The 13,780-nt window shown below is 42.0% G+C and overlaps 1 protein-coding gene across 1 annotated transcript in view; it reads right to left on the bottom strand.

Moving 5' to 3' along the window:
- Nucleotides 1-1,822: 1,822 nt before the first annotated feature.
- The window catches only part of CPS1 (carbamoyl-phosphate synthase 1), a 98,386-nt gene continuing 86,428 nt past the window's right edge, over nucleotides 1,823-13,780 (bottom strand). Inside the window, exons 35-39 of the mRNA XM_069782033.1 lie at nucleotides 12,816-12,914; nucleotides 7,399-7,458; nucleotides 6,344-6,456; nucleotides 5,666-5,795; nucleotides 1,823-4,140 (exon numbers count right to left, since the gene is read on the bottom strand). Coding sequence (XP_069638134.1) covers nucleotides 4,042-4,140; nucleotides 5,666-5,795; nucleotides 6,344-6,456; nucleotides 7,399-7,458; nucleotides 12,816-12,914 — 501 coding nt within the window. The 3' untranslated portion in view covers nucleotides 1,823-4,041. The remainder of the gene's footprint in view (nucleotides 4,141-5,665; nucleotides 5,796-6,343; nucleotides 6,457-7,398; nucleotides 7,459-12,815; nucleotides 12,915-13,780) is intronic.

The following is a 13,780-nucleotide window of genomic DNA, read 5'->3' as shown; positions in this document are numbered from 1 at the left end:
GAAAACCCAGCGACCTGCAAGACTTATGTCTCTGTTCACTGCCAAGAGCTCTTTCAGATCATGGAGTCTCTCCTACTTGGCTACTTCCTGGGACTTTCAGAAACCTGATTTTGACTGTTTCAAATGGTCTTAGAGCAAAGAGGTTTCTTAAAGCTTTTCACTATTTTTTTTCACTTCTATAAAGCATATGCTTTCATCTTGCTGTGTTTTAAGACCTCTAGCAGGAAAGCAGAAAGTGGTAGCAGTAAGTTGTCTTCACTCTCTTACATTTGTTTCTTCTTGCTTTTTCAGTTGCCTGAGCAACCTCCAAGTGACTAAAATGGTGCTAACTGCAGAAGAATAAATCCAGGAAGGTGATCAACTGGATAAAGAGCCTGACCTCAATATTCAGCAGTGCCTCCTGGGAAATTGAGCCTCCAGGGCTTCCCAGCACTTGGCACACTTGGACAGCTATGGCTCCAGAGAGTGGCTCAGCAGACTGACTACTGAGAAAAAAACCCATCTCTCTTACTAAAAATTAGGTCCCTTCATATTTCATCATGGGTCTTGTTACCTTTTCTTGTGCTTATCTCAAAAGTTGTGCTTTGTACTGTCTCTTGTACCTTCATATGTCTTTTTATCAACCCTCTTTTAAGACAGTAAAAAAGAATAAAATTATTTGACTGCTTGTAGATTAGCAAATTTCTTGCTCTGAACAGCATCCTCTTTCATCTGTCATTGTCACCCTCCCCAGGATTAATAAGAAAAAGACATTTATAAGGCAGAATCTGTTGAAAGCAGAGATGAGCTTGGTACAAAGGATACCAATTGTAACTTTTTTTTCCTTAGATCTGCATTGATCCCCAAAGCTGTAGATACTTAAAAAACTTTTCCTATAGTGTCCGCACCTTCATTACACAAAGAGGAAAAACATACTGAGAAATGGATTCAGCCAACATTCAGTGTTTGTACAAGGTAAGCTGGGGGATGATTTCTTGGCTCCTTCTGACCATGATAGGAGTTATTTCATATTGCATCAGTCAGACCAAAATGAAATTTTTTTTTTCTTCAACAGGGTAAGGTGAGAAGACACCAAAATGAGATGGAGGAAAAGACAGCTCAGGGGACAGTATATATAGATAGGTCTGATTAAGTGTGGAAGGACATTAGTGTCACCTGCTTTGGAGGAGTGGGAAAGGGACCGGTGTTTACCACCAGCAGCAAAACATTAACACTACTGCATAATTACAGAGTACTCAGCATATATTCAGCCCTGATGTGTTTTTCTACTAAATTCCACTCTAATTATACTAGAGTCTGTGGACATGAAAGAAGCTGTGCTTTAAGTACCTGCAGCTGCTGCAGTAAGTAACAACAGGAATGTATAGATACATGTATACATAGATACACATACACACACACTATTAGCTAATTGGCAGGAGAACTGTTTAAGAAAGTTGAATTAAAAGCAGTTTTCCCATTTTCCAAAACTGGCATCCCCTTCTTTAAAGTTCCCATCTCTTCAATATTTCTTAGCCTGCTACTCTATCATCTGGCTCCTCACTTACATTTCACATGTCTCTCCTGGGGGATCAGGGCTTCTCCTTTCTCTTGTGTACATGCAGCTGAAGAGAAAGAGCATTCACTTTGTCCTGCTGCTCTTTTCCCAGCACCTCCTCACCTCTGAGGCATACAGCAGCTCTGCATTAAATGATGCATTCGCTGTCAAACATAAGAATGATAGTTTCCTAACAGACTAGTGTTCATCAATGCTTTAAAAAAAGACTTTAAAAAAAAAAAAAGGGCAGAATCCAGGCCATGCAGAATTTAAGAATGAGTAGTGTCACAATCCAGGGCATTTATTTCATTTTCAGCTCACGAGAGATGTGACAAAACAGAAGAGGAAGAACAAGAGAATACAGATGTTTTAAGATGTCACTTTGTTCACTACTAGAGGTAAAAGCAGGGTGGGAGGATGTGAGATGACAGGAGCTGTTAATGGGACTTTTGCCACTGAAAAAAAAACGTGCAGGATGCATTAGAGTGCTTCATTAACCACCATTAGTCATCCATTTCGCAACTGAGTGGGTGAACACTTGATGGCTTTGGGCTCTTCTGGAGTTTTGGTTGGGCTTTTTTTGTTTGGTTTCTCTACTCTAAAAGTGCAAAGCTCTCCGTATGCACAGCAGGCAGGGTTGTGTTCATCACAAAAGTTAGTGCTGAAGAAATGTCCATGACAAGAGCACTTGGAATGGCAACCAGATCAGAAATAAAGTCCACACCTGGTTCACAATTTGGTCTTGGCTCTTAGCACCAATTGTACAGAGAGTCCCATGGTACCCAAAGGCATCACAGCCTCTGCCCACTCCTTTGCACTTCTCAATAACAGCTCTCATCAGATTTTATATCCTTCTTGAAATGTTTTAGCATTAATTTTAAAAACCCCAGACTATCTATCCACCCTTATTCTCTCTCTACACTCGAAGCTTCTTGGGACCCAAGGGAACTTGAGACCACATGCAAGAAGCAGCCTAGGTTTGCTCATCTCCTTAACACAGCCCAAAGCACACTACTTTCAGTGTTGATTGATAGCTTCAGAAAAAGCACTGCTGGGTGGTACCCGGCTCCACCACCATATATCTACCACTAGCTGGCAGCAGTATTTCTTGGCAGGGCTGCAGGCATTGGGGGATGCATAAGAGGTAGGTAATTACAAGCTAGCAGTGCCCTGGGTCCAGCATCTCAGGCAGACAGAGCATGACTGGAGGAAAATGCTCCACTTCAGCTTACTCTAGCAAGTACCAGAGAAGTTGTCCAACTTGGAACCTTCCTGACTCCAGGGTGTGCTGTGTACATACTGCAACATGGGGGGAAAAAAGACAGACACATACGTTCTTAGCTGGTAAACGTTTAGAGGCAGGCACTGTATATGCTGCAGGATGCAGTGCCTTTGGCCATAGAGCTGCTGAAATCTTTTGCCATGCAGACAGCAAGTGATAATATGCACCATGTGGCACAGTGGGTGCCTGCTCTGTGGACAGCATTTGCAGGCATTGCCAGAGCTGAAAAAACAGCAGAGAAGGCTGGAGCGAAAGTGAAGGGGTAAAGCACTGCAACACTTTCACCTCGTTTTGAAACGATTCAATTTTAATGCCCACAATCATGGCACAAAATGTTGGACAGCAACATACAGAAGTCTTTGGGGAGTTCTCCACTTTTGAAGCCAGACACAAAGCTGAGAGAGAGCCTTTATGATATGGGGACAGCTGCCTGAATTCAGAATGTTGAACCAGAATTTAAAAAATAATAATAATAGCCTGAAGAACTGAGCAGAACTTGGAAGCAATTCCAGGACACACACATACAGCCTTCCTCTCCCATCAAATCTACAGGCTGAAGAAGATGATTCTTGGCCAGGGTTAAAAACCAAACAAAAAGTAGCTGCATTATGCCTGTCAGCTGTTGCAGGGAACTGTGGAGAATTCACATTCATCTGTCTTTAAAGAGCTCCTATCACACTCATCACCATGGGAGGCATCCAATGGTATCATTGGGTTGATCAAGCAGGAGGGTGTTTAATTGTTACATAAAGTTGTAAAATCATTGATAATCAGCCGTGGAAAGAGAAAGCTACATGTCTGTCTTTGGGAGTTTGGGGCCAGGCTCTTGTAGTCCAGCATAAGAATAGCTGGAAGTATGGACCCAAGGAAGGTGTTTCTAAGGAGGAGCAGGCTTGGTTATGAAAAGAAGAAACAATGCCCATGTATGATCACTTGTATATCCTTTCATCTCCTCTGCTATGATGGCATCTGGACCTACCCATCTAGTAAGTAGCTAATATTTGATCCTATGTGGAAATGGGGAGAAGATGGTGGAGAGGATGGGGAGAGGATGGCTTTCCAATGAGCCATCAAAAGTATTGGCTAGGAATTTGCGTGAGTTGCAAAAACAATCAGTCCAGATGCCATAAAATACATGGAAAGATGGTTAGGTGGATGATCTGAGATCCCCTCTCTTTTGTGGTGCCAGAAGCAGTAAGATTGTAGGTTGGATATAGCTCTTCTATGCAGTGTTTCCATTGTCAGACTGTCTGTAGTGGAAGAGACTCCTGGAGTCCAATTTCCCAGAGTATTTGACAGCTTCAGCAAAAAGCTTTGTCACCTGTCAATATAAAACAGAGGAGGACTGAGCATTGCAAAGCCTTCTGCAGAAGGAGTGTAGTGATAGGATGAGGGGTAATGGTTTTAAAGTGAAAGAGGGCAGATTCACATTAGATATTAGGAAGCAATTCTTTACTATGAGGGTGGTGAGAGCCACTGGAACAGGTTGCCCAGAGAGGTTGTGGATGCCCCATCCCTGGAAGTGTTCAAGGCCAGGTTGGATGGGGCTTTGAGGAACCTGGTGTAGCAGAAGGTGTCCCTGGCCATGGCAGGGGGGATCTTTAAGGTCCCTTCCAACCCAAACCATTGTATGATTCTAATGGAGCAGGCTCCACACTTCTACGCTGTCACCCTGAAACTACCCTGTGCAGGTCCAGTCATTGAGTCCATCCAAATCAATACCAATTTCAAGGTGACTGTGCATGGGTGTTGGCTCCAACCCTCTGGAGCCTGCCTGTCCAGATGGAGAGTCTTAGAGGTGCTGGGGCTGCTTTGGCAAGAGAGCTCTGTCCCGTGAGAGCTGTTGTTTTCCCCTACAGCCCAATCCTTTAAGAGAACACAGGGTTGTTTCCCTCTCTGAAAATGAGATTAAAACTCTGCAGTCAAAAGGGTTCAATGAAATGCATCAAGCAGGTGTGGTAATAAATTTTGGATGGGGACCCCTGTTCTGGTTGTCAGTGTGTGTTTTGCAAGTAGACGAAGGTTGGGTCTTCAATTTCCCATTGCTGCTAACCATGTTTGGCATTATCCTGTCTATGAACTTAGAGCTTGGCATTCTCTCTGCTCTCTGCTCACTCCAATCACAGCAGAAGATTTTGCGCAGCTGGACACCAGCTCAAGTCACTGGGTTCCATGTCAGCACCCACTGAAATCAACCGGAATTTGGCTGCTGTGCTTAATGAGAGCCAGATGAGGCTCTTTTGTGACAGTTGAAGCCACTTGCAAAGGAAGTCAAGGTACAGCTGGCAGCAGGAGTCCCACTTTGCATTACCAAATATCTCTTCCCTTATCAGTATGTGAAAGAGGTTTGTCAGGAGATACAAACACATAATGACTAGCAATTGGGGACTACAACAGGAAAGGCAGCAATTCCACTTGGATGGCACTTTGGAACTGGATTGCCCCAAGGATCATTCAAACAAGCCCAGCTACATCCTGCTGTAAGGTTTAAGGACTGTACTGGAAAAACATCGCACTAAGAAACTGTTCCCATGCATAATTTAAACATGTTACAGGCAGTCGTGCACAAGAAGTTTGCTCTGAAGTGAAAATGATACAGCAACAACTTCAGCTGCAGCACAGGACTCAAGATTTTCTTCTTTTTTGTGCATTATTTCGAGCAATATTATTTTGTATAGTAGCAAAAAGAAAATACATTCAAACAATTGTGTTGCCATGATTTTCAGGCACATCATTATTTGTCAGAGATAATAAGGGCCCAAACACACTGGAATCTAAGGTCACAAGTGCTTGAAAGCTCTAAAGGCTCTTATGACTGAGAGGAGAGAGAAAAACATGGGAAGTACCTGGAAATTAGTGAGCAGAGCAATGCCGCTGTCAATAGCCATCCTCCGGATCACATAATTATCATGGACAAACTTGGTGTTGCTGTTAGGCAGGTTAATCACCAGATCTATTTTCCTATCCCTTAACAGCCTGAAGAAACAATGCACAAGACAGTATCACAGTGTGTCTTGCTCAATGAAAATCTATGATGAATAGCACAGGCATGCAGGTAAACAACACTGAAAATTTACATTTGAGTTTAGTCTTACATCCCAAGAAATGAAGGTTGAGGGGTTAAGGCACTAAGCTACAACTCAGGAATTTGGGCTTTATTTCTGTTCTATTCAGTGATGCAAAGCAATATTCAACCTTCATATAGCTCAGCACAACTCTGTTAAAAGGCATGACTGATTGTCATTAGAGGCTAAATATTCAGATCCCACATATCCTTGCATGAAAATGTAATATGGAGCAATACAGCCAAGCCATATTAAATAGGACTGTTGAATGAGATGTTCATTAATTAAGCTGAATCCTCCCTGCTGTGACAATTCCAGACAGAATTAGATAAAGCAAAACATTTGGATTGAATCCAAAGTCCCATTAAATCACTATCAATGATCTCAACAGGGCCAGCAATTTGACCCTTGCTGTCCTGGATGTTAACACAAATTTGACAAGGTGAGTATTGCTCTTACCTCCTGACCGGGGGGAGGTTTGGACTTTGGCTTTCCTGTGATGGCCATGCCACAGGATTTGCAGGGATACCATTAGCATTGAGCCAGTCTGAGGTTGCTTCTGTGGCATAAAGCTGTTAAGGGGAAAAAAAGTTACTTACTCTGTGCTTCATAATACCAGAACTTTTCATTTAACTCATGTAGGTCTGACCCAATACACAGCCTAGCTGTCAGAGCTGATTTTGGAGGGCATTTTTCATCACAAGGGTGTCTCCATACACAGAGACATACAGAAAACAGCATGACTTTCCCAACATTCCGTTATCTGTGATTTGCTGATGGATGATAGTCAATGAATGGTAGTAACACATCCAGAAGCAGTTAAGTGGCTTAGGAAAACCTAAATCCCTCTGACTTTCAATAGGGCTTAAGTTTGATCACTTACAATTTTTTTTTTTTCCTAGCACTAAGTTTTGAAAGGCAGAACTGTAAATGTAGTAGTTACACTAATGCCACTGAGAAAAATAGTTCTTAAATACTTAATACTAAAAAGCTCTCGCCAATCTTTTGTGGCTGTGTTGTTAGTTACCTTTCAATAGGGATATGGATACAAAATGATGCAGAAGAGTTACAAGAGGGATGTAAACACCACAAATTTCATATGTCTGCAAGTTGTGAATATCACTGAAGATGAAACACTGTAAAGACCTTCTCCATATAAAAGGCTTCCCCTTCCTCCCCTCCTGTCATCCATGGCATTCTGCTGGCATTTTTGTTTCTTGGAGAACTTAGAGGACTTTATAATATGACATCCTGATTGCAGGCGGATAGCAGAGCTAGGGTTGTTCTTGCCCTCATGGCAATCTCATATGTTCAATTGAACAATCATGAAAACTTTTAGTTGGGTGATACCTGCTGACTTTATGGATCACTCAGCTAAAAATCCCTGTTGTACTTCGAAAATGTCCTTTTTTCTCTATCTTCAAATAAACTCCAACGTTCTCCATTCCTGTAGCAGGCAGAGTACGTTTCAGATTTTGAAAACTCTCTAGCTTTACATAACTGAAACCACCTACCTTAAAACCTTCCTCATGCAGTAGTTCTGCTACACTGAGGAATCTGGGGCGGAAGGACTTCTGAAAAAGGAAATTTATTAGATACAGCATCAAAGCTAGGATTTAGAAACAGTGTTTTGTTAAGCAACATTAAGTTCCTCCAGACTGTGCTAAGAGGCAAATACACATTTCTGTGCTGAGAATGCGTGTCTGTGCATGTGTGCAGAAATGTCTGAATGTGCATGTACAGTGCCATTCCAAGAAAACTGTCTGGATCCTGAAGCCTAAGTCATTCCCAGCTAAGACATACTTTGTTACAACACCAGAGTTAAGTGTTCCCATACTAAGTTCTACTGCAACTACAGATTTACTACTGCATATGAAATATCTGGGCAGTTGGCTTCTCAAATACACCAACCAGAGTCTCCTCTTCTCTTAATTAAATATCTTTTTAATCATTGCTCAAACATTTGGCCTTCTCTTCTGGCAGATAATATATGTGGACAGGCTTTGGGCTGCCTTTGCATCTCTGTTTGCAAATTCACATGAAGAAGAGCCTGGGTTTGCATGAGTTCATTTCTAACTCCCATGGGCATATGGAAATGGAAAACACAAAACCACTCAGGAGACTGGGACACCCTATTCCCATGAGGACTTGAATGCCCAGGTACTTAGGGCACTTTTGAAGGACTCTTTCATAATGTATGCCCAGATTGAACATAATTTAGAAGAAGTAAAGATAAGACGACCTCTTGTAGACATCTGCAGTTGAACAAGCCATTTTAAAGCAACAGGTGAGGGAGAATTTTGATCCCAGCATAACTTTCTTCAGGAAGTTGAAGGTACAGCAATGCAAAGATCAGATGCAACACATGCCCTTCTTACTGCCAAGGCAGGCCAAACCTTGCTTTTAACCTTAGCCTGGTCTGGCCATTTGCAAGTAAGATTATTGCAAGCTTCCTTGTCCCTGCTGGAGCTACTGATAGCTTAACCTTTATGGGCGAGAAAGCAATATTCTGAAGGGTGAACTATCTCCTATCAAGAAAAGGAGTCTATGGGGCGGGAAGCACTCTGGAAAGAACCTCATTTTGAAAGACATCTCATTCTGTACACTAACTGGAAAATACAAATATACAATGTGACAGGGTTGGCAGCTTCCCCATCAGAGAGAACGGTTCTGCCTTCTGGTCAGGGGAGTTGGCTTTCACAACAGTATTATAAACTTCTATCAAACATGTACTGAACACTTGTGACACATAAAACAGCCTCTCCATGAAAAGAAATTACAGCTGTCAGCTTGCATCGGAGCAGCCTCAGATTTACAAGCTGGCTGAAAGAACCTGTATAAGAAACCATTAGTTACTAAAGGTGAAAAGTACAAGCAGATTTATTTAGTGGAAGATATTTATTGTAGGAGAATTGTATTCTTTTTCCTTTATCCGAAAAGATCTATTTCTTATAACCTCTCTCATGTTTGCTATCATGCCTTGCTATTTGTAAAGGACTACATCCTCAGTTAATTCAATACCGTTACACCAGTTCTCACTAAGATCCAGCTCAAAATGAAGCCAGCTCATCTCCTGTGATAATCTTGAATTCTGTATCCAAATCCACTGTGGAGCATGCAAAAAGTTCTGGTACATAAGGAAACAAGGCAGAAGGTTACCTTGAAACAACAGACTTGGAGTGCTGGCGTTTAAAAATAAAATACTCCATCAATGCTTTCCACATCTTGTGGTCACCAGCACAGATGTAAGACAGATGCACTCCATCCCAGAGATATCACTGAATAGCTCAATCAGGAAAGAAAACAAAATGAGCTTTTCAACTCCTCTTGCATAAAATATAAATTATTTAATGGCAGACTCAGGGATTTCTCCAAATTGTGAAAAGAAAAGAGGTCAGATTATCGGTTTGCATAAACTGGCAGAGATTCATTCATCTAACAAGAAAGCTGTACTCCATTTACCCTGGGAGAGCATCAGGCCTTAACTATCCTAGGGAACCTCAACCTGTGCAATGTCAGAGAGTGCTCACAACTGAAGGACAATCCAGTGGGCTTGCAGTCCCAGCTGGCTGCCCAACCTGCCTTGCACTGTTCTGCAGATGTCAAGGAGTGCTCACCTGTTTGAACTTGAGGATGATTACTTTGTTAGCAACACTTGTGTGGCCCTAGTAGGATTACCACTGGAACTGCAACCTGCAAGTACACCAACATGGAAGCCCCTCAGCAAGGTTGGGTTCATTACCTGAGCGTATTGAGACGTGTCTGAACTGTAGAGCCATTTGACTCTTGATTTGCAAAATACCCTGGAGTGAAACATTTGCAAGGAAACTAAGATCTCCCTCTCTGCTATTGTTAACTACATCTATTTGACTTTCACCTTCAAGAAAGCAGCCTACTCTCACCTCAACATAATTAACAGCAATGGCATAAAGGTGCAGTATACCGAATAACCTAAATATGTTGAGCCTAGATACTTTTGAGGGAAGCAGAATTCAAGGCCGTTTGGCTTCTTATTTCTCTCTCTGCAAGAGCTAAAAGTCCAGTCTAAAAATCAGAGCGAGCTGCTGGTCACAAAGCAATGAAGCCTCCAAAAGCAGGGTATGTTTTGAGTTCACCATCCACTGCAGATGAAACATAGCACCTTCCTCAGAGACAACCAAGTGGGCTGGTGTACGTGCTCCTGACAAAAACCAGCCTCAAGTGCACCAGAACAGCTTGCAGAAACCATCCTGCAGTTTGAAAGCCAGGGGTCTCTGCCCAGGGAGGGACCTCTACCCTGTCACCTCCTCACAGCAATGATATTTGAACGGCAAGTGATTGTAGAGAGGGGCAACCTGGTATCTGTCCTTCTGAGCCTGTACTTCCCTTCTGAGGATACACTGACAACTTTGCCCATTTGAGGTAGATGACCTCATGTTTGTGATTAAAATGAGAACAATGCTGCTGGTGTTCACAGCCCGCCTTATGCCTCATTCCTTGTGCCTCTTGTTTCTGCAGTGAGGGGCTCCCCTTTCCTCCAGCCTGTAATACTCAGGGAAGACCACTCATAGTCTACATGTCAGATCTAGGTCAGCATGTCAACCTTCCCTTCTTACAAGGCTTTAGCTCCCATCTGTTTCAAAATGGACCACTGAAAAGCAGGTAGGTGATGAACTCCAGAGTGGTGAGGGAACAATACGTGGTTCTCGGCATTAACTTTACACTTTTTGTTTTGGAGTTTAATTATGTAAGAAATATGCTGAGATGAAGAGAGACCTTTAAGCAATTGATCCGTTGTTTTCAAGTTTCTTTTGTAAAAAAATGAACCGTAAACCACTCATTTAAAAGGATAGAAACTTGTTAGTTTTAAAAGGTTTGGGGCGTTGGGATTTGGGGGTTGTTTTATCCAGGTTTTTTTTCCTTTTTTTTTTCTTAAGACCTTTATACAAAGAACATTTGGCTCAGTTTAACAGATACTGACACAGAACCTACATAAATGCTTTCTATAGCTAAAATTACTCTTTGCTGCCTGTTCCCTTTTAGCTGCTATCAGGAAAACAGCCTTAAATTTTAAACACTGGGGTCTCTCCTTTTTCTTCTCCTAGCTTTTCTTTTCCCCCTTTTTAGATACTGTTTTAAAATCTGCAGTGATTACATATACAGTAGACATACAGTACCAACTGCCAAGAGTTTCATACTGAACTTTTAAATTTTATCTAGGTAGCAAACAAAGACATCTCTGCTAATTTGAGGTAACTTAGAGCAGCAGCTGCAATCCATAGATGTATGTATACACGTATATATTTAAAGACTAAGTGGTAATCTGCGTTAGCAGAAGTCATATTCCTTTCTGGCCACTTTTCACACACTTTCTTCACGTCCTCTGCTGGCACAGACAGCCCAACACATTTTTCACACCCCAGTTGTCTGACAGGAAAATTCATCTATTCTACTTTTTTGTTTTATTGGCTTTATGCAATCGTGTAAGGCGTAAGCTTATTACAGGCACAACGGGGAAATACCAGGAGGCAATCGGTTGTCTTTATGGGGCCCAAGAACGTTCTGGTTGCAGGGGAAATGTCTGAATTATTTTGAGGCACATACACACATCTCAACGTTTACAAGTGCCTCTGACTTCAGCACCTCCTGCAGTTGATAACTATCCTGGGATAAAATACCAACACTTTTTGCTTTTCTGCCTGGCTACCTTTTCATCCTAAAATGCACATCCTCCTTACTGATACAGAACTGAGAATGGTGCAGGGCTGTTCCTAAGGCAAACCCATTGGGAACTCCCTCACAGTAAAGGCTGTTTGCATAAGCCATTGCACTGGAGGACATTCCCATAATGACACCATTTAATCTTTCTGTTACGTATAGCAACTTTGAGGGATGCTGACAGCAAGAGGTGAAACCCTAAAGTTCGAGCTCTAATCTGGTAAGGAATCACTGGACCTGCAGAATATGTGTCTGAGAGGCAGTCCCTAAGAGGAGAGAGCTCTGGCAAGGTACAGAAACCAGAAACATTCCTACACAAATGTAGCATTGGGTCTTCCTTTCTAAGCTACTTACTCCTAGCTGATAGGAGCTGCATAGTAGGGAACAACACTGTCCATGCACCATCATCAAAAAGAGGAAAGAAATAATGGCAGACATGCCTCTATGGAGCCAGGAAAGTAGGCTGCAGGGTGAAGACTGTTGTCCTTTAATCCCTTGCCCCACTGCACTCAAGTATATTCCCATCACAACTCCAATGAGAAGAACATGACAGTGCCATACCTAGTGGAGGTCTCATTGCCTGACAGTGTTACACCAATAAACTAGACCGTCAACACCCTTAGAACATCATGTTTTCTACACTGTCGAATGATGCCGCAGCTCTGCCTGGAATGAAATATATGCATCTATGGGGAAAGCTTAGCAGGTCCAGCTTTGCAGTACGGAAACTGTCTCACTCTTTTGTGGGGGTGGAGGGGAACTGGTTTCAAAAGGGCAAGAGGCAGTGTACAGATGAAGAGAGTTTATATGTCAGGATTGGAAAGTAGCATCCCCAGGGCTCCCATTTGGCAGGGAGCAAGGAGCAGGCTCTGAGTTCTACCTGAGATGTTTCTCTGAACTGATTGTCTAAAGGCATTGTTCCCCACAGGAAGGTGGCTTCTAACGCTCTGATCCCGGGCTTCTGCTAGCAGCAATCACAGGGGTTTGCCCCCAGAAAACTTCTGCAGCTCCCAGTAGAAACTGTCAGGATCCAGAGGTGAAAAAAAACCAGGCCAGCCCTAGGGAATCTGGTAAAGATCTCTCTATGGTGTTTGTTCCTCACTGTCTTACTGCACTTCAAGACAGATTGCAGAGAAACCCATTGAAGCCATAAAGACACATGAATGAAAACAAGGCAACAGTTAATGAGTTCCTCTGTGTCAGTCCTTTCTCAGCTTTGATTTTTAGGACTCACCTGGATTCCAATCAAAATTCCTTCCTTCGGAAATGTAAACCCTGTGGCAAGCATAGACTTCTGGAAGGCAGAGTACACATCCTCTCCAAAGCATGCAACCTGGGAAAGGGCACAAAAGGGAAAAAAACAAAAATAACCCAAAACCATTGCTTTAAAAAGAAACAGCAATGAAATTTTTAAATAGGCTCTTTTGACTTCTTCACACAGAATCAGACTGCTTTTGCATGGAGCCTGAAGGGGGGGTGGGGGGATAAATCAAAATCATTTCAGACAAATCTCAATTTTAATGAAGCAATAACAAAGGAATAAGCAACACTTTAGTTTCAAACAGCACACCAAGGAGTAACAATTGATGCTGCTGAGTTATGGGAATGCTGTACACAGCCTCTGCTCCAATGTTTGTGAGTGCACTGCAAATTGTTTAACATTATGTAATGTTTAAATATCACTGAGTGTTCTACATGCAGGCATGTTGCTCTGTGTATGTTGCAAACTGGGGTAAGACAGCGCTTGTGCTGTCATGTACTTCTGGCATTTCTTGTGAAGATAAACCATGGTATATAAAGATGCTTTTCCATTAAAAGTCCATAGAAGTACAAAATTCAAGTAAAAAGTTAGTATGTACTTAGGAAAACAAAACAGCAATCATGCCAATTCATAATAATTTATTTTAAATAAACAAAAACTTGATAAAGAAATCAATAAAAATCATTTAGCAGTTCTCCATCATTCAGAACTGTCTGTGGAACTCAGTTGCTTACAGACTGCCATACAGTAATGATCTTCTGAGGGAACTAAACTGTGTTCCTTACTAAAATTTGGAATTCTGATGACAAAAAGAAGAATGCATAAGCTTTTGTGAAAGTTGAAAAAGAAAAAAAAAAAAACCCTCATTTTTTCTGTCCAACTCTACACTTGTTGAAAAACAGTCAGAAGCAGAAACTGTCACAGATTTTTCTCTTTGA

Source organism: Haliaeetus albicilla, chromosome 4 (genome assembly GCF_947461875.1).
Source record: "Haliaeetus albicilla chromosome 4, bHalAlb1.1, whole genome shotgun sequence".
Taxonomy (NCBI): domain Eukaryota; kingdom Metazoa; phylum Chordata; class Aves; order Accipitriformes; family Accipitridae; genus Haliaeetus; species Haliaeetus albicilla.
Note: the sequence above shows the minus strand (reverse complement) of the source record. Positions and strands in the feature narration are given on the sequence as shown.